The following is a 27235-nucleotide window of genomic DNA, read 5'->3' on the forward strand; positions in this document are numbered from 1 at the left end:
GTTATCTAGCATAAGTTTGTGCTAAAGCGGCATTAATGATTACTTTTAAAGCAGAATGCAACATGCAAAATACTGATGCACATGCGGCCTATTCGTGCAACTTCTTCGTTTAATCCAAAGCACAAACGTTATTACAATATTATTCATTTACAGGTTAGGTCAGGCATGCGCAAAGCAGTTCCCTTGTGTTTATGTTGGTGTACATTAGTTTTGCTACATCTACTTACTGTTAGTATGTATTATGGGGTATTCATTCGAGCAGGGTTCATTTTTGAGAAACCCTGCTCCATCACATGTGATCCCTGATTGTGCTCACAGAGAATCTTTGGCCCTGATTTCGAGTCTGGCGTGTGGGTGCGGCAGTGGCAGTTAAGCCACCGCGGCACCCGTGGTCCCACCGCCCCATTACAATTTGAGCAGTCGGACTGCCCTGGGACCGCCGATGCCTCCAGGGAAACACTGTTTCCTGGTGGTGGCACGGCAGGGTAGAGGCAGGGTAGAGGCAGCAATATGTTTGGTGAGACAGCTGCGGTCCCTCCAAACATTTTACTAGTTGCCCCTCTGCCAGCGGTGCCATGGAGGTTTCTACTCCATGAACACTGTGGCGGAGAGGAAACAAAGAGGGCCCTACAGAGCTCCCTGTGCCGCCTCCGCATGTGGATGCACACGGGGGGCATAATATGTGCCCCCCCCCATGTGCATTCACACTAGTTCCTGCACAGCATGGACTTTACAGTTCATGTCAAGCAGGATCCTTATGTGGTGTTCCCATTAAAGTGCCTTTTCAAAGGCATCGCCGTGGGATCGCTCTGACCATCCCACTATCTAGTGACTTTTTTCTTTTCATAGTTTTCAAGAGATGTTTACAGTTGGAATCATAAGTATTATTTGTTGAATATACTGTATTTTGCCATCATCAAGTATCGGCTTGCAATTCAATAAAGTGAGTTGCCTAAATTTTACTCTGTTATTTGTAGAACCTACGGAAATAATAGAAGCGATTATTGAAAATACCTTTAATCCAAGTCCAAGTCCTCAAAGTAAGTGAATACATAAATATGCGCTATATTTCAAGCATTGTTTTAGCTGTGATACTCTAACCTTTATTCATTAAAAGAGCTGAATCGGCTGACTACTCATGTCATTCCAACAGAATCTGCAGTGTATGAATGTATTGCATTTTCCCTCATGAAGTATAGAAATCAAAAACGATCAAAATGTGGTCTAAATTTTAACATGTTCATTGTAGATCCTTCCAAAGTTTTAGAAGTAGCTCCTGATTATATAGGCTACAAATATCAAACTGGTCAAAACCATCAAAATAATTAAAACTATGAATAGATTCAAATTCAGTAAAATAACTTGTTTATCTTTTAATCTCTCATTTGTAGAGCACCTGGCAGTTATAGAATTGACTACTGTAATTACCTCCATCCCAGCTGAACATGCTCACAGTAAGTGTAAAGATAAACCTGTGTGAATATTCAAATGTGCTGTCCTATTTTTGATAATTGTCTTTTTATTCATTCAATGTATCGAATCATCGGCTACCCTAACATAACTAGGTTCAGCGAATGATTCATTGGAGCTCCATTTTGAGATTAGTTGATAATGTTCACAAACATTGTGGGAAGGGGCTTGTGAATGAATGTCAGAAGGGATACATGAGAGAAAACAATAGTGTTGGAAGTACTGAAGCAAACAGCACTGGGCCCACTCAATGACTCTAAGATTCTGGCTTGATTCTCGGTGCGTATATTTTTCTCTTCATTTTCTTTCCAGTGCGACTACGGGCGATCATGCAGTAGAAACCATTGTATTTCTAGAAGTCTTTAGCTATTGTTTATTTTATGGAACACTGTTGAAGTATCTCCATCACCCATTTCTGTACTTTTGGGAAATACAGACATTTTTTAAGCTTTGAAACAAGTCCTCATCCAAGGTGGATCTGCTTGAGTTTCTTGACCAGGGTCCTTTAAAAACCTCTCAAAGGCCAGCATTGTTGTAGATGCTAAAAACATTCCTGAGAAGAGCAATATATACCTGTGCAGGACCTAATTTGCAGCAGCTAATTTGTTTCAACATGATCTCTCTTTATTCCTGCCATACTAGATCACCTCAAGTTTTTCTCTGATAAATGATAAACCATAGATTTGTACAGACAAACAGCTGGAATTGTAAATGATAATGAGAACAAAAATAAAATCTACAAAAAACGTTGATAAATGTATATTACAGCGTTGGGAATGCTGGTAGCCAGTCTGTAGTTTTTTTTTAAATGTATTTTTTATTGACTTTCCACAGCAAATATCCAAACATCAAATTGCGAGGCATTGACCTTCTCGTGCTGAGCACTGGTTACATAGAATTACAGCAAGCCAAAGGAATACACAGTCATTTTTACAGTACCTAGGAGAGGACTTCAATTTCAGTGCATAAAGTCTAGGATCCATGAAATGAGTCCTTATCTGCAAACATTATATAAATGTACAACTCAATCTCCAGCATCTGAATACTCAATACGTAATTTTTGGTTTTACAGTGTAACATTTTGCTCAAAACTATACCCTTCTATGAAACAAAAACTACCCACGCCAGTCTGTAGTTATAGTTAGGATTCCTAGGTATAAGAATTTCTAAGAATTTTGCCCGCTAATAACTTTGCCCTCGTTTGATGAATCTCCACAAAACATTCCAAACCTATAGCTTTTTCTACATTTGCAGATGATGGAAAGTTTCACAGTGATTAGTCAAAGGGTCACAAAGGTAAAATGAGGGTCCCAAAACACTTTTTTTCACCAATGCATTTCCTATTGATTATTGTATCACAGATAGCACGAAAACGACTAAACGGATTAACATAACATTTGGCAGTATTGTACATTATGGTGCGCTGATGATCCTTTTGGGTAATACATGTAAGTAGGGTAAGTATTATTGAAGTAATAAGGCATTTAAACTTAGTGATATATATGTTGTTGCTGTAGTATCTCTAAATTTTACAGTGTTTCACAGTATTTGCAAAACTACTGCAGAATATTGTGATGACAAAGCATTATGTGATGGGGTAATGATTAACTTGACAAAAAAGTAAAGACAACCATGTTCTTTTCAGTACACTTTGGCTGTGTTCTTCATTACACCCTTAGATATAGATAAGTATTAGGTTTGCTATTTTTCCCTACCTATTACCACTTGATTTAAGTGGTAATAGGTAGGAAACATTATTTAGAAGTTTCTATATTTGTTTTTAAATATACGGAGTACTGCGGTACTACATTGAAAGTGCTGCTATACTAAAAAAAAATATATATATATATGTTAAAAAAATTAAATACACTGTACTACACTATATACAAATATAGTGTAGTACAGTATATTTTCAATTTTTAACATATTTAATTCATTAACCAAAAACTTTACAGTAATGCCTACAAATTAACAGCGCTGATTATAAAAACTAAAAAAAGCGTGATTTTCTGTATAGTGCAGTAAAAATACATAGAAACATAAAAAAGTGGTAATAGGTAGGGAATAACAAGAAAACCTACTACTTACCTCTATTTAAGGCCCTAACCCAGAACGCAGCGTAGGTATGCGGAGAACTACATGGCTGCCTTTTACGTATTTTAAAGACAGCCATTAGCCAATCACAAGCTGCCTTCTCATCTGCATGTGCCGTGGTATACCACAAAGTTATCATGTAACACCATGGCACAAAATATACCTAAGTATTTGAACACATACATTTAACACTACTTACACTATTTACATCAAGTACTATAAATTACTATTTACACCTCATAATCTATATTCCTGCCACTTTACATCTACAGCCATTCTCCCACTGTTGTGTTTCATATAGGTACCCTAATATAGGCCCAGGTAACATCATACCCTTTCACCTACATCACCTCCCCAATATCACACAGTAACAAGCCATTTTAGGATTGAACGCCTTTTAAGGATTTAACCTTTTACCTAGTTCTAGTCCTGGGCGCAGAAGGAGGGTTTCCATGAACAATTGTGTTCTTTGACTTCATCTTTAGACTGACACTGCATGAATGAATATTCATGAGGCTACTTGGAAACCAGGCAGGGGCTATACACCACCTTCCTAATATCTACGCACAAGGTTCATCTCATACGTCATTCTCATACCCAACAAATCTAACACAAGAACAAGGGACAAAGGGACTCTATATACTTTTTTGTATAAACACATCACCTCTTGCTAGCAGTAGTTAGAGGGAACCGAGACTTCAGGCCGACACACTGACCAGAGACACTGAGGCTCCTGCATGCAGACGCTCTAGCTGACAGGGGTCTAAACATCCCTTGCGTGGTGTCCAACTCGAGACCAGGATGGGATCCCACACTCTCTTACTTCAGGTAATGGGTTAGACTAAACCCAGAGGGATTCTTGGCTTTACACCTGCTCACATGCTAGGTACACTTAGGTACATCCAGATACGCATCGTAGGAGTATGCACACTTTTATCATGCATTTTATATCCATGTATTTGTTCATGACTATTGCAAAGTGGTAGAACTGTACAATCCTTTTATATTCACTGTACTGCTGATCACATATCTCTGCTACTGTCTAACGGTTGTCATAGCAAGCACATATATTTTTCACTAGAAGAACAACTGTGCAATAAATACTTATTGTAAACACACCCAACTGTTTCTTCTGTGTACCTCTCTGAGACGAAGTAAGTGAGCACGAGTGGCTGAGCGAAAAGTAGTACATTGTTTCAACGATCCTGAGGGATCAGGGTTGTCATGTTCTAAGGTTGCCAGAAACTATTCTCCCCCCGATAAGAGGAGACACTAGTGGCACTGTGAGCTAGCTAATGCGAAACAGACTAACATATCCGGTGGGGGTGCTCGGAGTTAGTCTGCCACCAATCCTACAGTTTATGTTATCCGAACGTGCAGGTCCTGAATAGGTAATATAGGAACTACACAACACCACTTTAATGCTACATGTACCACACTCCACTTTACGCTACTCCACTCCACTCGTCACCACTCCACTGTATGATATTATACTTTACGCCACTCGATTCTACGACACTTGAGTGTACGACACTCCACTGTAAACCCCTCCACCTTACGCTACTCCTCTCTATAGTAGTCCACTCTATGCAAGTCCACTCTATGACACTACACTGTACGCCACTCCACTGTATGCCAATCCACTCTACGCCATACCACATCAGTGTACGCAATTCCACTCTTTGCAGCTACACTGTACCTCACTCAAGTCTATGCCACTTCACTCTATGCTGATCCACTGTACTCCACTCCACTGTATGCCACTCCACTCTGCACCACTTCACTGTATGATATTACACTCTACGCTACTCCATTCTACAACACTCTAGTGTATGCCATTTTGCTTTATGCCCCTCCATTTCACGCTACTCCACTCTATGCTATTGAGCTCTACGCAAGTCCACTCTATGACACTCCGCTGTATGCCACTCCACTGTATGCCACTCCAGTCTGCCACTCCACTCTAAGCCACTGCACTCTACCCCACTCCAGTGTAAAATATTCCACTGTACATGACTCCACTATATGCCACTCCACTTTCTGCCACTTCACTCTACGCTATTTAACTGTACCGCACTACAGTCTACCTCACCCCACTCTACGTCGTTCCACTCTATGCCACTCCACTGTACGCCATGCTACTTTATGATTTCCCCCTTTACGCTACTCCACTTTATTCCACTCCACTGTACGCTATTCCACTGTACACCATTCCCCTCTATCCCACTCCACTCTACCCACTCAGCTGTAAGCCACTCTGCTTTACATCACTTCACTGTAAACCACTACACTCTATGCATGGACATACACTGTTATCTCATTCCACTGTACACCACTCCACTCAATGCCACTCCAAGCTACGCTACTCCACTATACGCTATTACAATGTATCCCACTCAACTATATGCCACTCAACCCCACTCTACTGTTTGCCTCTCCACTGTATCCTATTCCACTTTATGCCACTCCACTCTACGCCACTCCATTCTACAGCATTTCACTGTATGCTATGCCACTGTACACTACTCCACTCTACCAAACTCCACTCAACGCCGCTGCACTCTACACCACTCCACTGTATGCTAACATAATACATGCCATTACACTCTACACCAATCCACTATACTCAACTCCACTCCACTCTATGCAATTCCAGTCAATGTCACTCCGTACCATGCCACTCCAATGTACATCACTCCACTATACGCTATTCCACTCTACATCATTCCACTGTACGCCACTACAATCTATGCTTCTCCAATGTACGCTATTCCTCTCTACCCCACTCCACTCTATGCCACTACACTGTACACTAGTCCACCTTATGCCATTCCACTGTATGCCACTCCACTCTATGCCACTGCATGCTATGCCACTCCACTGTACCTCACTCCACTCTACATCACCCCACTATACCCTATTCACCTCTACACAACTCAACTCTATGCCACTCTACTGTGGGCTATTATACTATACACCACTTCATCTATGCCAATCCATTCCACTTAAGGCCACTCCACTATTGCATTGTACACCACGCCATTCTACCACACCCCACTCTGCATCACTGCACTTTAAACCACTAAATTATACGCTATTTCATAGGGCGCTATTCCACCCTACACCACTCCACTCTATGCCACTTCAGTCTACGCCACTCCACAGAACACCAGTACACACTACGCCACTCCACTCTACGCTATGCAACGGTATGCAAATCCACTGCATGCCATTCCATTCTACCCTATTCCACTCTATGCCACTGCACTGTACGCCACTCCGCTATGCTCGATTCCACTCTATGCCACTCCGCTCTGTCACGTTACTCTACCCCACTCCACTGCACACCACTACACTCTACACCACTCCAGTCTACATCACTCCACTGTACGTGACTCCAGTCTACGCTACGCCACGCTATTTCAATGTATGCAACACCACTCTAAGCCACTCTACACTATGCTATTTCATTCTATGCCACTCCACTGTACGTCACTCTATTATAAGCTATTCCACTCTGCCATTCCACCCTCTGCTATTCCATTATATGCCACTACACTCTACCTCACTCGACTGTACTACACTCCAGTCAATGCTACTCCTCTGTCTGCTATTACACTCTACCCCACTTCACTGTATGCTACTTCCTTTTTCACCACTCCACTGTACGCTATTCCACTGTACACTACTCCACTCTACAATACTCTACAGACCACTCCACTGGACGCCACACCACTCTATGCCACTCCACTGTACCCCACTCAATTTAACACCACTGCACTATACGATATTCCACTGTATGCAACTACACTCTACGTCACTAATTTCTACGCTATTTGATTCTATCTGCACCACTCCACTCTACCTCACTCCACTGTATTCCACTCGACTGTATGCTATTCCACTGTACACTACTCCACTGTACATCACTCCACTCGACTGTCCACCACTCCACTATACAGTATTTCAGTCTATGCCACTCCACTGTACCCACTCCACTTTAAGCTACTCCACTGTACGCTATTTCAGTGTACGCTACTGTACTGTATGCTATTCCAATGTATGCCAGGCCAAGCTACACCTCTACCCCTGTACCACACTCCATTGTAAGCTACTTCACTGTAAGCAACTCCACTGTAGGCTATTCCACTTTACGTCACTCCAGTCTATGGCACTCTACTCTACCATATTGTACCACACTCTGATGCACGCCACTCCACTGTACAACACTGTAATCCACTCTGTGGCACTCTACCCCACTGCACTTTTGACACTTTATGACACTCTACAACACACCAATCCAATCAACTGTACAGCACAACACACCACTCCACTCCACTCTATGACACTTTAGTGTATGCTACCACACTCCACTCTGCTCCCCTTCATGCCACTATACTCTATAATACGCTACTACAGTCTACGCTATGCCACTTGACTGGACTGGACTGGACTGGACTCAACTGCACAATAATTTACCCCATTCTATGGCACTATACAATACTCCACTCAACACTGCACCATTTTACTGCACTCTACTCCACTCTGTGCAACTCTACTGTACAAAACTCTACTACACTCTGTGTCTCTATACCACACTGTACTCCACTCTATGCCCATACTATGACATACCACTCCACTGTACTGTACAACATGCCATTCCAATTTAATACAGGTTACTCGACTCTTCGCTATTCCTGCCCACTCTAGTGCATTCCAGGCCACTGTACAATACAACGTACAACTGCTCTCTGTGACACTTGAATCCACTATATACTACGCCACTCCACTCTACCGCGCTTCACTCTATGACAATCCACTATACGCCGCTCCACTGTACATCACTCAGTTGCATGCTATACCACTATATGCCACTCCACTGTACCTAAATTCACTCTACAACACTACACTCTGCGAACATACACTCTATGCTCCACTTAATGAGCACCTCACTAAATGACAGTAAACTCTACGATTTAAAAAACATTTTTATCACAAAAAAACAAAGGTTAAACCTCTGTTACAGTTAGGAAATCTTTATTTATATTCAAACCATACATAATACAGACACATTACAAATTCTACACTCATAGTTATACCTTTAATTTATAATGTACATACCACCCTTACGTTACTATAACTTTTTTATTCTTTATCTACAAAACAAATTTTAACTACACCGAAATGTAAAATTGTAAACTAATACTTATACCTTAAATATATGATTAACACAACACCTTCAAATTATTACAACATGTGCATCTCCATACACAGTGTATTCAACCCAATAGCTACACTACATTCATTATAACTCGCCACTTTACCCTGCACTGTGCTGTCACAAATGATGTGTTGTGCAATGTCATAAGTGTTATTGTAAATGCTATTATTTTATATGACATCAGTGATATGATATAAAAGGGTACAAGCAGAGCATGGAGAAGGCACAAGTTTTAGTTAATGTAGTGTGATTAAAATGATAAATTATAAAATATTTTCCACACATTATCATTTGTTTTATCAGTAAAACTGAATGTCTCTGCAAGTTTAGTCACCATTCAGTGGAAAATGTGTTGTCTGTAAATGACAGTGCGCTACCACACCATGCTTAAGTTACATTAAAAATATTGCCCACCTATTGTCTATTAAAGCTAGGTGGGTCACGAAAGTTTGTCATTCCAAAAATTGAGTTGTGGTTCTAAAAAGCTTGGGAAACACTGGTATGTGATATATATTAGACTTTATGCCAAAGTATGTTTCAAATTAAGCATATAGGGAACCTTCTGCATGTGGATAGGCAGGTTTATTTTTACTACTCACAAGGAGAGGTTTAAAAATCAAACATGTGGTATGGGTTGCGCTGACTGCTTCCTAATAAAGCTCATAACAGTATAGCCACTGGCCTTCTTTATTTTTTAACCAACCCTTCAGGCCTCTAATATGAGTCTTGAGTTTAAATACCCATTTCTGTGCTTTTTTAACTTCTTTCGAAGTTGGTGTAAATGGACAGACACGTGATTCTGTTGCTTTTAGGTTTTACGATGGTTTAGTGTGGTGCTTATTCCTAGCATGGTTCTTTGCTTTGTTGGTAATGTTTTCAGGGTATCTTTTTTTGTTTCAGTTTATCTAACATGGTAATCAGGCCCATAATGTTTATTGAACCATATCTAACAATCCTACTTATTTAAAAAAAGTTAAACACACAATATTTACATATAACTAGTTATAAAAGTATTATTAATCTAATAATGTAAATGTATATTATAATGTAATATTTGTATGTATATATATATATATATATATATATATATATACACCCAACAGCATATTTTTTTTAAAACAAGGAATTTTATTCCAACATAAAAAATGACAATTGATTACAAATATTTAACACATTAAAAACAATAATTATAAATATTATAATTTTAAATAAACAAACACATAATAAGATAAATTGTAAAAATATAAAGTAAACTTAAAAAATTTGACATTTAATACATACACTATTTCCACTACAATTTATACAAAAGTAGGCATAATGTTGGACCGAGGAGGAATAAACTGTACTACTCCCACTTCACGCAATGCAACTGTAGGAATTACATATGGGTAAAATGTACTTTTCCCACTTAATTCACTGTAACAGTAAAGTCTTAAACTTTGGAGGGGTACACTTTACTATTTCCACTCCTGTCAGTGCAACAGTAGAGAAAGTGTTGGATTGCGGAGGGGTAAAATATACTATACCCACTCCAGTCAGTGAAACAGTAGGGAAAGTGTTGGATAGCGGAGGGGTAACAATTACTATTCCCACTTCAGTCACTGCAACAGTAGGGAAAGTATAGGATTGCGGAGGGGTAAAATATACTATTCCCATTCCAGTCAGTGTAACAGTAGGGAAAATGTTGGATTAGGTAGGAGTGAATTTTACTATTCCCACTTAATTCACTACAACAGTAAGGAAAGTGTGAGATTTCGGAGGGGTAAAATGTAGTATTCCCACTCTATTAAGTGCAACAACAGGGAAAGTGTTGAATTGCAAAGAGGTTAAAATGTACTATTCCCACTCCAGCCAATGCAAGAATAGTGAAAGTTTTGGATTGTGGAGGCAGAAAATTTACTATACCCACCCCAATCATTACAACATTAGAAACAAACTAATTCCCTTCAACATAATAAAATATTTTTAAAAATGTAGGGGTCGATTATGTTGGCGGGCAGATCGCCACTGACCGTATGGCGGTGGTGATCCGCCTGCCAATGCCCATCGCCACATTACGATGGCGGGGGGGGGACTCTGGCGGATGGAAAGACCGTCCTCCGGTTTTCCGCCAGTCTTGTCGTAGACCGGGTGGAAAAAGAGCATGATATGGTGGCAGTGTCTGCAAGACACCGCCATCCATATCATGATGCAGGCTGAGATATGCCTTTCCAAGGTGGCGTTGCCGCCATGGAAAGTCATGCGGTCTTCTGTATTGGGGCCCGTTGCGGGCCCCTGGGGCGTTGAGGGGGTGGGGTGTGCACTCGGGGGGTACCCATGGTACCCCCCTAATGGGTACCCCCTACATTTGCATGCACAAGGTGGCAGGCACTGCGTGGTGCCTATCACGTTGTGCATTGAAATGCACAACATGCATTTTGTACATTGCGGCGGGTGCTGCTTGCAGCACCTCCCGCCGCAAAGTAAAAAATGCGCGATGCGCCCGCCAGTGTGGCGGGCGCATCCTAATGCCACTGGTGGGACCGCCGCACCTTCGGCGGCCGGTCCCTGGCTCACTTGCGATGGCGGGCGGGTAATGGGCCTCATAGTTAGCAATATATATTTTTTTAAATGTATGTTTTTTAAATAAATAAAATAAATATGTACTACATTAGTAAATACACATTATAATCACTACAAATATAATTATAATACAAAACTATATTCTATAACAACTAATAAATGCAATATTATTTACATTTAAAAATCACAACACAATTAACACATACAATAATAAAGAAAATAATTGTAGTTAATTACCACCAATCTATACAAATAAATAAACACACAACAAATATATAAATGTAGAAATTATTATGTCCATCATTTTCACAGTTAAAACTCACTTGAACATTTATTATTAATAATTAACTACTAATAAATTATTAATATTTAATTAATGTCCCACCATTTACTCCTACAAATGCAACAACTAACACCTAATATATAATATGAAAAATAATGTATTTACATATTTTACATAATTATATATCATTTCTATAATTTTAATAAATTAACTTTATCATTTAGTATATTTAATTTCCTACACACCCTTTACACATACAAAAACAACACACACACACAAAATACCATTTAATATATTACATAATTTACGTTATTATTTTTCATTTAAAGAATTAATATTTAAAAATTAATTAACAAAAAATGTATTATTAAATAATTCAAGTTTAGTTATGTCCCACCCTATAACCCTACAAAACCCACAACAAGCTCCCAAAATGTAACGTATTAAAAGTTATTTACACAATTAACATTATTAATTTTCAATTATATAATTAATATCAAACATTTATTATTACTTATATAAAATTAATTAACTTCCCTCCCTATACAAATATTTGCACAATTAACATAATGATCAATTAAATACTTAATATTAATTAAAAATAAATTATTAATTAATTATAACTCAATTGCTTCCCACCCTGTGCCCCTATAAACCCACAACACACTACAGTACTAAAAATAACAAACATTTATCAAATTTGATTGAATAACTACTAACAATTTAAAAACTATATTAAAAAACATAAACAACATACAAAAAGTGTACAACATATGCATTTAAATTTTATACTAAAATGCATAACAATAATTAAAAAATGATATTATTAACAACTATATTATTGTAAACGATATTAATGATTTTGATATTTTCAAAATTTATATTATTTACCTTATATCGATATTCTTGACAATGATATTCTTGCAGACGATATTTCCATACCACAATATTTTGGACACGCTATTTTGGTAGCACGATATTTTGGTTTCACTGTTTTGTCTGAATACCAGCTCTCCTCAGTCTTAAAAATTGGCCATACAGTATTTTTCAGTAGTGTTCTCAGAAGAAAGCTATTGAATCTTCATAGGTTATTCCCATTTGTTGGTTTATGTAATGTATTGGTAGTTAATTTGACTTCAGTGCCTGTGAATCCTAGGTCAAGAAATTAGATTTGGTTTTCAGGACTGGTAGAGGTACATTTTAGAAAGGGATCCATGTTAGTAATCAATTGACAAAGTGTTCGATTCGATCCTTTTTACCTTTCCTAATGATCAAAATATCATCAATCTAGTGATGCTGTGTTTAAATGGAGCTCTAGTATGGATTGTCTTTTGATTAAATGTGTTTTACTTTGTAAATTATGCATGCAAATGCAAGGCAAACTTGTTGCAAATTTGCTCCATATGGAACTGCCTTGAATTTGATGGTATTGGCTTCCTTCAAATTGGAACAAGTTATTTTTTAATGCCAGTGAGGCACATTCCACTATGAAATGTGTATGGGTACTTTGTCCCCATTCATGTGTTCTCAGAATTTCCTCAATAACTTGTAGCATTGAATCCTGATCGCCATGGGGTCCAGAATATCTTTATATTGGATAAGTCAACTAGTGACCCCCTACTCTTCCAATATATTTGCAGTTGATCAAAGTAAATCTGAGTAGAGCCAGTTGAACTACAGGTTTTTACCTGATAAATATGCCTAATGATCATGAAAGATATGAGTTTTGCACTCTGTTGTTTTGTCAACAGCATGTGACTGCTGTGCCCACTGGTGCTGATATGTTTACGGATTATGGCAATTTCCCTGTTAGTTTCCCACATGTAGATATACAATTAATTTATTGGTGTTTTATACATGCTTTCAGGTCCAAAGCAACTACAAAGCAATAAGAGGTTCAATGTGACCCTTTTCTGATGGGTACATCTGCCTATGGATTCCTCACCTTTTGAATTACTCCATGTGCAGCATTCTGCAGAAACTTTTCTCCATAGCTCTCCCACGTCGATGAGGACGTCACAATGAATGGCTCTGCTCGCGACGCCGCATGACGCCATCAGTGCCATAAGAAGACCTCGTCAGCGTGCTGACGTCAGTTCCCTTTTTTCCGCGCTGTCAACGTCTAACGTTTTTTTCAGGGCTCTCCATTTCTGGGAGTTTCTTTGTTACAAGTACTTTGTGTAATTGTAGCAGTGATCATGGCTACCCAGAAGAAGTCCGTTTTTAAGCCATGCAGGGGATGTGGGAGTCATATATTGATTACTGACCCCCATGAAGATAGTTTATGGCACCTCTCTTCATCAAGGGGTGTTCATCATGCAGGCGCATAAACCCCAAAGCCTTAAAGGAGAGGGAGGCCAAGCTGTTTATGGCCAAGGCGATAAAGCGGAAAAGGCAACCAACTACTGCAATGCATTTTGCAATGTTTTGTAAACTTTTCCAAAAACCTACACAATTATGAAACCAAATTGGAGTGAATTTTATGATGTCGTACCATTGAGTGCATACCCCTCACATTCCACAAGATGCATTTCAAACCTAGTGGGGGTCCCATTGTTGTAGTATGTGCTTGTCCTCATTAAAAAATCCTCCCCTTGTGACACGCCTGGTTCCCCATAACATTCCCCAACCTAAAGAACACTCCCAACTCGCCCTCCCCAGGACAGGAACCGGAGAACTAGCCCCCATCCAAACAGTGCTAGAACATACCATCATCCAATGACAGTTGCAGGGGGGGACAACTTACAGTCTAGGTTCTAGGTCTTCGCTCCACCGTATCCCAAGCACATGGATCAGACCAGACAATAAGATAATCCCAGACCTGCTGGCTGAGGCCAGGAGTTCAGTGTGGAATATACTCGGGCCTGTGAGGATTCCACCAAAGTCAGAGATCTGTCTTGCCGCTGGGACCCTCTGCGCTTGTCACCGTGGTGCAGTCATCACATGAGATCGTCTACAGTTTAGGGTGAACCGGCCACCCTATCATGATGTGTATTTCCGATGCGCTATCTGTGTCAGACAAACCACCTCATCAAAGCAGGTGGAAGGGGAGTTTTTTCAAGGCCGAAAATCGGCACAACTCGCTCCCTACGACATATGCTGTGTAGCTATGGAGCGCATTGCTCATGTCATCCCTCTACTATATATCATCGATGAATATGAGACTATGAACCATCATGGACGTCGCCGCTGGTAAGTTACACACCTACCCCATCTAAGCGAATGTCAATTGAGTTTAAAGTCTACTGTAACATTTTGAGCAAGATAAATGAGGAAATGTCATCATCAGGTATCCACAGTCTGACATTGAAAACTTGGGATAAACACAAAGTTAAGGTCTGATTAGAAATGGCCATAGGTACCTATATATGTATGTATACATAAATGTATAGATGAGTACGCCACAGTGCAAAAAGCAACATGTCATGGCAACAGAACATCAATGCACAGACAAAAGTTTGTCCACAGAAACACATGCACTGGCACCAGGGCCGCTCCTAGGTTTAGTAGTTCCCCGTTCAGAACCAGAATATATGAACCAACTATAAATTCCATAAGATGTCATGTCATATGAAGTCAGATTAAAGAAAGTGAATTCAAGTTACCATAAATCCCCTCCCATTGTTGAACCAGTTTTGTAAGTTTCTAGTGAAGATATCTTTAAATTGGACAACAATATATGTAAACACCACATTAAAATGGTGTACAAATATGTGGCAGTCCTGTCAAGTGTTAATACAATACATCCATCCAATTGGATGGAAAAGTTAGGCCTAGGCCGTTTTTAATTTTTACAGATTTCTTAACTAATTGTTGACGGATTACTGCACGATTCAATACACAAAACTGACTTATATAGCCCAGCCTGGCCTGCCACTCCTCCATCAGCCGAATTGCGCAGTCTCAGATCCTGTGTCCCGATGAGTTTAGCCGTGTCAGAGCAGGCATCCACCAGAACCTCCGCACTTCAAGATCTCAGCCTCACCGCAGGGCAGGTAGTCAGGTCAGTATAGGGAGTCACAAGCAGCATGGAAGGATGGATGTGTCAGTACTAAAAAAGGTTGAAGGATCCAACCCATTTCGAAAGCAGGCCTGAGGCATCTGACTCTTTTCCATGCAATGCCTATTATGCACCCAGGTCTGCTTGCACGCCGGCCTTACTACAATACATTGGGCCACAACTATCTTGTGGGGCAGTATGCTTTGTCAGGCCACGTTACATGTCCCCGGTGAATCTGTGGTGTTCCACCCCCACTGTTTACTGATGCCAGGCAGCAGGGCATGAGCTATGATCCCTATTTGTCCAGTCAGGACCTGGTCTCAAAAATGTCCCACTTGGAGCTACATTTCTCAAAAAGGTCTAGAGTAATAAAAGTCCACACAGAGCAGGCTTGAATTCTGCATGCACATAAAGGATGGTTCATGTTCCAAAACATTTGGAAGGGAAGGCACACATCTCAAAACTAAGACCATTTCTCACATGGAAATAAAGAGACAGGGAATTGCATTTGTTGGCATCTGGGTCAATGTGTGTAGCTGCACATGAGTTTCAAGACATTTCAACATCACCTCTAATCTCTTACTTTCATCTGATGATCATTTGTTTGGGAACACATTTGTATGGATTTAAACCATCTTTCATTAAGCAGACAATGCAGAACTAGGTTGGCTGTGCATAACAAACATTCTTCACTGAGTCAAGTATACCACAACAGGAGTATATGGTTTAAAATTGATCAACTCCAAAAACTCTATAACAATAACAAGATAGCCAATCACAGAGGGATCCTGGGCATTTAGACGGTCAGCATCCCAGATGCCTCACAGTCCAGACATGGGCGGTGAGACCATGGCCTTTAGTACAACAGCCATTGTTAACAGTTGCCATTTTAGCATATGTGGATTCTAAGACCTCCCCTCCTCGTGATCAAAGGAGGAGATGTCAGGCAGCCAGTCTGCCTCACATGACAGAGCAGCAGCTTTATATAGCCATGTCAGGACCAACTCTGATAGGTCATTGACCACGTGTCTGTGAGCCTGGGGCTTCAAAGTCCTTCACCCACCCTGTGGCACTTCCTGTATACCCTGTAAGTCCTATAACAGGTTGTCCTACACGTTAGCAATTGCAATCCTGTGGAGGCCCACGACTTTCTCCCTGCTTAGTGCAGTTGTCTCAGCCCTACCCCACTTGAGAGTCCCTGCTCCCAAGTGTTGTAATGTTGAGAGTGCAGTGGCCTTTCAATGCATCGAAATGGCCTGGCGTGCTAAGAGCATTGCCAAATCTATGATTCGATTGGATACCTTTTGAGCCCTCTTCCACCTGAATATCCCTAGCAAGGTCTCCTCCAATGGAAGGAGGTTGGCACAACCTGTCACTGCAGCAAGTACGTCTGTGACTCTGGACCACAGGTGCGCTGCATCCAACCATGGCCAGAATATATGTATCAAATCATAAATAGGTGCATGACATTGTGGGCAGAGAGAGGAGGACACAACCTTTCTGTGTAGGACAGCTGGGGTGTGATATGCCATGTGCTGGATGTTGAATTGAATGTACTGGAGTTGGCATTACAAGAACTTTACATGGGTAGTGCATAGTGCATTCCCACTCCTTGAGCGTGAGGGCTCATCCTATATCAGTGTCCCATAGCCGGCGAACGGGCGACAGAGGGTCAGTCGCCATGTGTGCCAAGGCATTAACGAACAAGGTTGCCAGTTTCCAAACAGCACCCATGACGTGCAGGGCATAGGTAAGTGAGTAATGGTCCAATTCACTGTCTGTGACCCTCCACAGGCATCCCATCTCAGCTATTAGTGTTCCATGTGCCAAGAAATGGCCCACCGGAATGTCATGATCTTCCTGCAACTGGCCAAAGGGTATGAGCTCCCAGACCCTGAATAGGTCCCCCACTCAAATCAATTCTGTGTCTCTCCATTCCATCAGTCATTCCCTAAAAATGCTTATATAGAACAGTGGGATGAAGTGTAGACTAACGGACCTAGAGTACAGGTTCATGTCCGTCAGTAGCCTCAGGCTCTTCTCTTAGCTCCAATAAGCCACTTTCAACAGGCTTTCAGCGCTGCAGGGGAGCTGCGCTCCAGGGAGTAACATCGATCCCGCCATTTCCTGTGCCCTGCATGTTGGTAACCTGCCCACTTCATCCAACTGCCTCCCAGCCAACCATCACACCACCCATTGCAGTGGTGCTACCATGTAAAACATTTCTCAAAAAGTGGCACACCCAGGACACCCTTTCCCACCGGCAGCTGCAGCCTCCGCAGAGCCACACTTCTGCTGCCCCTAATCCAGATGAACCCTCCCAGCATGGTGTCCAACTCCGTGGTGGTGGCACGAGGCACAGCCACCGCTAGGTGATAGAATAAATGTGAGTTGCTGGGGAGCATTACCATCTTGGAAAGTGATATATATCCTTGGACTGTAATTGGGAGAGTGCTCCAAAAAGCCATCTGTGGAAATAAGGAGGATATGGCCCTGGTCAGATTTCCCCATTGAGATCATTTGCATCATGCCAGTAACAGATCCTTAATTACCAAAACACCCAAAGCTCATCCTCTACTCTCCCGCTATAAGCTCTCGTGGAGGATAGTCCGCACAGAGGGAAAAAACATAAGACTTGGCCCAGTTAACACCCAAACTCGACACACTCTGGAAATCCGCTAGTATCTCAGAAATATCTGGAATTCCTCTGCGGATATACTGAATATAGAGCAGCATGTCATCTGCATCAATGGATACGATATGTACCTCATCGTCTAGTGGAACTCCCCATGCTTCCCACCCCTGACAAAGCTGCTGGGCCAGCGGCTCCATTGCCAGGGCAAAGAGCAGTAGGGAAAGAGGGCAGCCCTGACGAGTGCCCCTGCTCACTGTAAAAGAGGGTGATATGCATTTTCAAAACCTGACTCAGGCAGTCGGCTCAATAGAAAAAGGCTGTATGTCTTGTTGCAGCTGCCCCTCAAAGCCAGTTTTGATAGAGTGGTAAACCGGTATTCCCAATCAACGGTATGGAATGCCTTCTCTAAGATCAGCACTAGACAGGCTATGTAGGGCCTTTCCCAGGCCATCTCCAGCACCCTATTTAGCCTCTGAATATTAAGAGTGGTGGATCTATCAGAGATAAAAGCATTTTAGACCCTGTGTACCAGCAGGCGGAGCAAACCTACCTTACCATAGTTTTTATAATCCATACCTAGCATGGACGATGGATGGTAGGATGTCAGTTCAGTCGGGTCACTGTTGGGTTTTACCAGTGATCCCAACAAGGACTCTCACATGGATTGCGGTTGTCTCCACTCACTAAGGGTGACCTAATAGAGCTACAGTGACCTGGGGGCAAGTAAAGGCTCATAGGCCTTGTAGAGCTTGAACAGGAGGCCATCCAACCCTGGAGTTTTTAACGTGGCAGTGCTCATACTTACTCCGCTGATTTTCGGTTCCAGACAACGGGGTGTTATTCTCAGCACGTGCTGCAGGATCGAGAACAGGCAGATTCAATCCAGCCAGGAAGTTGATAATATCTACCTGGTGCTCCGACTGGGGGGGATCATACAGGCCACGACAATATACCGTGAGGGTCTCATGGGTGGCTGCCTGACTAGTGTGCATCTGGTTCTGGTGATCCCTAATCATCGTAAAATGCTGGGTTGGCGTTATGCTGTGGAGGAAGCAGGCCTGACTTATCTCTCTCTGCGTGCATCTTGGCTTGTCATGTTTTAAAGTCGATGCAAAGCATTTGCTCAATGAGATGGGTGTGGTGTGTTTGAGTATCCGTCACCGTGGGTAACATACCAGGCTGCAACTGGACCGCAGTCTCCTGCTGACCTAGTGGTGCCTCCGTTTGCATCAAAGCCCTGTGGATATTGGCCCTAACCCCCACTAAAGCCCCTATGCACCTGCCACTCAGTACTGCTTTCAGTGCTTCCCACTCCACCAACCTAGAAGTGGCTGTTTCCCAGTTGTCCATGAAATATTCAGTTATTCCCGAAATGCATGGGGCAACAACAAAGTAGGCTGCAGTTACCATGTGTGGACTGGGGATCGTGGCACCCCACACCCAATATGTATGTGCATAGGGTTATGGCCTGAGAATGTCCTCCCCAGGTATTCAGGATCTAGCACCTCAGGCTATAGTGTGTGGTGATAAAAAATATTATCAATAGGCCTGGGCGGTGAACTTTGCTCCGTTCGCGGAGTTTTCTGCACTCCGCACAAAGCAGAAAACTCCGCTTCGCGATGTGCAACAGAGTTTTTTCCCCGCTCGCGATTGCGAACGGTAAGTTCGCGAGTGCGAGCTGCCGCTTGGGTAGAATTTCTACCCGAGCTGCAGGAATACCATCACAAATTTGCAGTTCGCACTACACTCCGCCACTCGTGTAACATCGCTGAGTTTTTGGTAACTTCGCGGAGTTCCGCATAGCAAAACTCCACGAACTACGCCCAGGCCGGATTATAAATCCTAATGTGTAGATTGTGTACTGCAGAGTAGTAGGAATACTCCTGGGTCTCGGGATATAGGATCCAACAACAGTGTCCGAGGGCCCAATGTGCAACCCATTGTGTAAGGTACGCTGCCACTGCCAGCACCGGAGTGGACGCCGGGAGAGGTGAGAATGATCAATCGCAGCTCTTGGACACAATTAAAATTGCCACCCTCAACTCAGGGGCATTGGGCCCACCTAGTGAAGACGAGAGTTAGGGGCAGAAGGAAGGCCGGTTGGGCCACATTTGGCACATAAAGTCTGACCAATAATATTGGCCTACTGTCAAGGAGATTCTCTACAAAGACATATTGCCCTTCAGGGTCTATGGCAGTATCTAATGACCTAAATGGGACCCCCGGACGGAGCCCACAAGGACTCCCCTTGAAAACCAGAGTAGATGGTGCTAAAACACTGATTCTGCAAGTACTTCTGGAATTGGGTCTCCTGCCCTGCGGCACGTGGGTCCCTTTAACAGTGCTATTAGTGCCCTGCGCCCCCGATATATTGTCAAAATGTATGTCTCTTCCTTGTCATCCCCATACCTCTGACATTCATAGTCATGATGCCAATAGTACCCATGTGTGTACTGTACTGAGAAGTGTGGGGAGGGGTTTCGGGATTAGTCTGCCCGAAGGCTGGCCAGCAACACACATCCTGGAGTCTTTCCTTGGGGTGCTATGGGTTCTAATCGATGACCGGCTACTCAATGGATCTGCATCAGACAATAAAACATGAACCCTCAATACCCCCATCCAGGGCAGTATCCGAGGGGAAGACTGCCCAAACAGTGACAAAATCTACCTACAAAGGGAAACTTAGCAGTTATATCCACACACAACTCTGCCAAGGCATGCAGGGGGGTGCTGGAGGGAACGTGCCCTGTGGCGCTAATAGGTATCGTGGTCTCCTAGCGGCCATTTCTACAATATGAACTTGACAATCAGTGGCGGACAGTAAGCAGCAGCGACCCCTAACTACATCTCTTACTTTCATCAGATTTTGCATACTTACATCTACCTATCCTCTCTATGCCTACCTTTCCACATTACCTATTGGCCTGTCTATTTCCTACTTTTGCTGGTTTTACCCCTCTTACATCCACATCAAACTCCATGCTCATCTCTCCTTCATCCACAATCTCCTTACAATCACCCTCTGGTACTGCCACTCTTAAATCCATCTCTTGACTCTATGCTCTACTCTTGAACCCTTGAACTCCTACCATTCCACCCAGACTCTCACCTTCTCATTTTGGTCCTACCCCTCTTACATCCACACCTACATTCACTGCACTACTCTTCACCTCTATGTACACAACACCTCTCCCCTTCATGCTGAACTCTCAATGTACTGATCTTATCACCTACTCAGCAGCCACTAACGGTATCATGTGTAATGTGCCCCTCTCATCCACCATTTCTCCTCTTTCCACTAGGCCGGATGTAGTTCACGGAGTTTTGCTACGTGAAGTTACTTAAAAAACTCTGTGAAGTTCCGCGAATGGCGAAGTGCAGTACGAACTGCAGTTTGTGCTGGTATTCCTGATGCTCGGGTAGAAATTCCTTACTGTTCGCGATCACGAACTTACCGCTTGTGATTGCGAGTGGAGAAAAAACACTGCTGTACATTGCGAAGCGGAGTTTCCTGCAGAAAATTCCGCGAATGGAGCGAAGTTCACCGCCCAGGCCTACTTTCCACAGGCTTTTTTGCACTCATTTTTGCCCAGGTGCACCACTATATCCACCTCTTATATTCACTAACCCTGGGCGGAAAACTATGCTATGCTTGTGCTACACGAATTGCACGTAGCACAGAGCAAAAACGCGTAGCGTAACGTAGCGGGCATCTTTTGCTCGTTCGCAAACAGCAACATCAAGTTGCCGATCGCGAGTGTGGAAAATAAACCTACTGGTGAGATTCTCAACGCGGTGAGGTCAGGTTTCTCATTGCGAGTGGTCGCATATGTTTGCGACCGCTCACGATGAGAAACTACCAGTCCGCGTTGAGAAAGCTGCCGCTCGAGTACAAATCTACTCAAGCTGCAGAAAACGACCGCTTGCCCTGTGCATGATGCCGTTCGCAATGATTGGACAGTGCGAACAAGCATCCGGCACTGTGCAATCATTGTGAACAGCATTTCCCTACCGCACTACGCAGTTCGCGTAGCTACACGTAGTGCGACGTAGTGCAAAGTGCCTCTATCACATCCACCTTTCACCATAGTGCTACATACTTCATCTCTCATCTCTTGCTAGCCTCTAACCTTGTCTAGCTGGTTCTACCTCTTTCACATCTACATCTTCCTAACATACCTCACCCAGGCTTTAACCAGTTTTTCAAAGTCCTAAACTCTGATATCCACACCGACCATTTCCTCCAATCTCTATTTTAATAATAAGGATACTTTACGTATCCTATCCAAGCATTGCATTTGACCTTTACTCCTGCCTTTCAGTCTCATCTTATTTTTACTGGTTCTGCCCCCTTTCTGTCTGACTCTCCATGCTCAAGATTTTAGCACAACTCTCTCTCACCTCTACCCTTGTTTAGCTAGCTCAGCCCCTCAAACGTTTGCCTCTCCTCCAAAATGTGCTGCAATGCTACACAGTTCTACCCCATCTCTTCCCTTGTCTGTCAATTTAGTGCATGGGTGTAGCACAGGCCCCTGTTGCCTGTGCACAGCAGACTGGTCCCCATCATGTCTGTGGACTCACAGTTCACTAGGCTGATCACACGTAGCACAGGGCAATCCACTTGCATTAACAACCATTCAAGCCCATCTTTGATCAGTGCCTATATCAAGCATTTCTCAACCCTCCTTTTTTATTTTCAATACACAAATTACTAAATACACAGCTGTCATATGCTCAGCTCCAAATAATGTTTGAGTAAATTAGTATATTTATAGCTTGTACAAACCAAAGATTTGTATTCAAAAAGTGTACACAAAACGCCACGCCCATCCTTTCTCTACTCTTCTCTCTTTGCCGTCATACCAGGTGAGCAGTGCCCATTGTGACATGATAGCATAATGGATGTTAGACTTTGGTTTTTTGAGAATCCGATAGGATCCCCTGCTTTACATTCAGGCAGGGGCATGGTCAGGTCTCATCTATAGCACCATTAAGTGCTGTGGCTGTTCACTGTTATTATGCAGATGCATTGTTTAGACAGAGGGAGGGGTGATAGTGAGGCAAATCTGTCAGAAAAATAAACTGAAACTAAACAAACTCATTACAGTTTGTATCCAAAAGGGTGTTTGTGCCAAACATTTTCCCATTTCAGCCCATTCCCAAGAGGCCCAGGTGAGGGGTGTTGTGCATTAATTGTGCATCACATTGCTGCACCATGGATGCAAAACCCTAACTGGAGGTGGCTGACCACCTGTAGCTTGTAACACTGACTGCCTCCTAAAGGCAGTGCTCTGTTGCTGGGCCCTGTAGTCATTAGCATTTGTGAGGCCATGGCCAGCTGTCAATGGCCAGCGCCAGCCCGGACTGGCACACAGCATCCACCCTGAACTCACTATCCTCTACACTACTGCTGTTACCAAAGACTGAGGGTCCATCTGCTTGCCTAAACTGATCCAAGAATGAGGGTGTTACTGTGCAGTGTCATGCAGAAAAGGTATATCTTCAGCTGTATCACATGAAGGGGCTAGAATGGGCATTGGATGACAGACAAATGTAGATCACTCCTAAAATATTAATAGGACTTGACACAGCCTAGCATTACCAACATGTCAATTTAATCTTCATAACTATACCCTTTGAAATAAATAGAGTTCAGTTAAATGTTTAAAAAACTAATTAACACACCTAGCCCATGCAGCACCCACCAGTGACCCAGAACAAGTGGATGAAATATCTTGGACACAACAAGCACAATCCAATCATGTCAGTATTGTGACAACTCCAAATCCCTATTGAGCAAAGTCACGTGTGTCACATAACTGATATGACTATCACAGCCTTTGCCAAACACAAACTCACAGGCATCTTAGATACAATGTTTGGTGTGTAATATCCAATCCCAGAATCTTCATATGCCTGAAAGTACACCATTTAGAACTTGTGACTATATGTGAAATGCACTATCAAGTTGTTCAGTTGGCGGAAAAGGGTAGCCACATGCTCATGATACACATCCCTATGACTCTCCACAACAAAACCCTTGTCAAACAAAAATACCCAATATCATGTTGTGAGAAATAACATAAACCATGCCATTGTGAAAATAAAAACTAGACTAATCAACTAAACCACAATCCAGAAGTCCTAAACCTTGTGTCTTGGTCACACATCCTCTCTGGGCATATAGACACACTCAACTTCACTTATCTCACAAACACTCATTGAAAAGTTTGAACAACACATAACAATTAACATTACCCATCCCCTAGCCTGTCTCATATTTTATGGTGTAGGAGCAAATGCAAAGCCATGTGTGCACCAACATAGGTTCTAAAGGAACATCACATATGCATGATGTGGCCTATGTCCAGTTCACAGATTAGGTAGATGCCCAGACTCTCATACTCTAACTGTGGCATAAGCCCAGAATGATAGGTACATCACAATGCAATGTACTTTGCAACTCTACAATCCCACCATGTCATAACTAGCATTCAAATTGTGTGCCAACCATTCATGTACCATACGCTGGGTCCACATGTAACTAACACATACAACAATAGTGTCTTTGTAAGGACAGAAACAGATTGTAACTTACCCATGTTATGGACCCCCACACACCATCCACATGATGTACCCAAATAATTTAAATTTAATGACTAACATCAGAATTTGACGGCACTGGAGCATACAGACCATAGACACCTTGCCTAACAAGAATATCTAAATAAAGGGGAGTACTGAAAGCCAAAGGGGCCAGGAGACTGTCAGAAGCATACCTACCTTACACTCACCATAAGCACAGGACATGTATAATATGGGTCAACTGCCTTGAAAGGGTATTGACATAAAGTGGCAGCCATCTGTGGCAATGTTGTCATTGCAACTACTTAACCAGATCTATTGATGGCACAGACATTGGTCCACCACTATTAAGTCACAGACATCAATTGTCCTATTACTCTGTGTACATATAAGTGGCTAAAGTCACTACCATGTAGGTAGAGTCCATACACATTCAGGTGTATTTATAAGACAGTTGTCTTTCAACCCATTAAATACATATGCAGCATGCTTCGCCAGCACTGTTGTACTTTGACTCACTTGCACTATGTTGAAATCTGTAATCAGAAACTATGAGGAAATCTAATTTACAATGTGAAGGTTTGTGACTTCAGGCCACACTCCTAGACAAAACTTATGTTGACACCCAGCCAATGTAGGCACACAAATCTATATTACATCATAATAGAGTGCTCATACTCCATGGACCGTATGCAATCCAAGTCATGCTAAAATCATTGTATCCTTACATCACAAAATACACATGAATGACAGTTAACAACAATTCCATTTTTGGAACACATGAATACCAAAAAAAATTTGCCTACACTTGTCCTGCAAAGGGACACCTCCCCCGGGAGGGGCATCTAGTGGGCAGGCCAGGGACCAAAAGGACAAGACTCAGGAGGACTGGGTTGGTCTTTGGGAGGGCTGGGATTAGGAGGTGGGGTGGGACAACGTCAGCAGGAGGCCTAGATGGAGCGCGGGTGGGACAATGTCAGTGGGAGGGCCAGATGGAGGGGGTGGTGGGCTGGGCTTCCTGATTTTGGGTATTTTGTAATGGGGGAGGGCTTGGAAGGGAATAGGAAGGGGTGATGATTTTTTACCTTTGGAATTTTGGGATTTTGAGGTACTGGTGTGGGATGTGGATGGTGAACCTTGGGTTTCAGGAGGGGGTGGGGACTTTTTAGAATGGGGAGCTTTTCCTTTTTGTAGGGGGCTGGGTTGTTCTTTTGAGGGGTGCTGTAGAAGGGTATAGCATGGGTGGCAGTTTTTTTTTCCTTAGGTTTGGGAGGGGGTTGGTCTGTTTGGGTAATGAAGAGGTCAAGGGTGATGAGGTGGAGTGTTTGAGCAGAGTGGGTACAAGGGGAGGCAAGGGTAGGGGCTGTGGAGGCAGAGGGTTGTGAGGTATGCAGCATGTCTGTGGATGCTGGTGTAGTGTCTGTTGTGTCTGTGTGTGATGGTGTGCTGTCTGCCTGTTTTCCAGTATGTGAGCAATGTGGTGCAGTGGATGTTGTGACTGTTGGCATGTCTGGGGAAGTGAGTGTGACTTCTGCCTGGTGAGTGTGTGCTTGTCCTTCTGTCTGTGTGTTGGTGTGCTGCGTGTGGATGTTGATGTGGATGCATGTTTATGTTTGCGAGTGCTTTGGGCAGGAAGTGGAATCAGGACTGCAGATGGGGAAGAAGCAGGAAGGGGTTTGGAAAGCTGAATTTATGCTAATGCTTCCGTCAGTGTGGAGGCTAGAGCCTGATTAGATCTCTTTAGGGAAGACATTTCCGAGTGAAAGCCATCCAGGAAAGATACTGTCTGTGTAAGGTGATTGGTATGCATCTGGAGGACATTCAGCACTGCTGTCTGCCCGACAGAGATCTGCCTCAGGAGGTTGATGGCCTCCACACTCAGGGCAGCAGGGGAGTCAGACACAGGGGTGAGGTGCATGGCGCAAAGTAGACCCCTTCCCTTTTATGGGAGCGGCCACGGACATGTGGCCAGGGGAGCAGCTGGGAGGGTGGAGATGGTTTGGGTGGTGGTAGGTGGACATATAGGTCCAGGAGCATACACCACCACCTGGGAGTCATCACTGGAGCTGGAGCTTGATGTTGATGTGACAAATGTTACTTCGCTCGGGCCCTCAGTGATGCTCTCATCACCCTCCATGCCACTGGTTCCCTCTTGCTCACTGGCAGCACAGGAACCACTCTGGCTAGCTGCTTCCCCAACATCTATGGTGCTGTCTCCTTCACTGCCCTTGTCTGATGTTGTAAACAAGAGGTAAACTTAATCACGTAAGTTGTTCATATAGACTTGCCACATAGGTTTCATAGCAACTCTTCCAAGATTACACAACAACATTATTAGAACTTGTAGGTAAATTACTTGATACTGTTCTATAAATCCCGCATGTT

At 42.8% G+C, this 27235-nt stretch overlaps 1 protein-coding gene across 1 annotated transcript in view; it reads left to right on the forward strand.

The window, feature by feature from the left end:
• Positions 1-27235, forward strand: part of LOC146821647 (uncharacterized) — a 1582729-nt gene that overhangs the window by 278059 nt on the left and 1277435 nt on the right. The window contains exons 9-10 of the mRNA XM_085609888.1: positions 978-1040; positions 1392-1454. Of these exons, the coding sequence (XP_085466014.1) occupies positions 978-1040; positions 1392-1454 (126 nt within the window). The remainder of the gene's footprint in view (positions 1-977; positions 1041-1391; positions 1455-27235) is intronic.

The sequence above is a fragment of the Triturus cristatus genome, chromosome 6 (assembly GCF_964204655.1).
Source record: "Triturus cristatus chromosome 6, aTriCri1.1, whole genome shotgun sequence".
Lineage (NCBI taxonomy): Eukaryota > Metazoa > Chordata > Amphibia > Caudata > Salamandridae > Triturus > Triturus cristatus.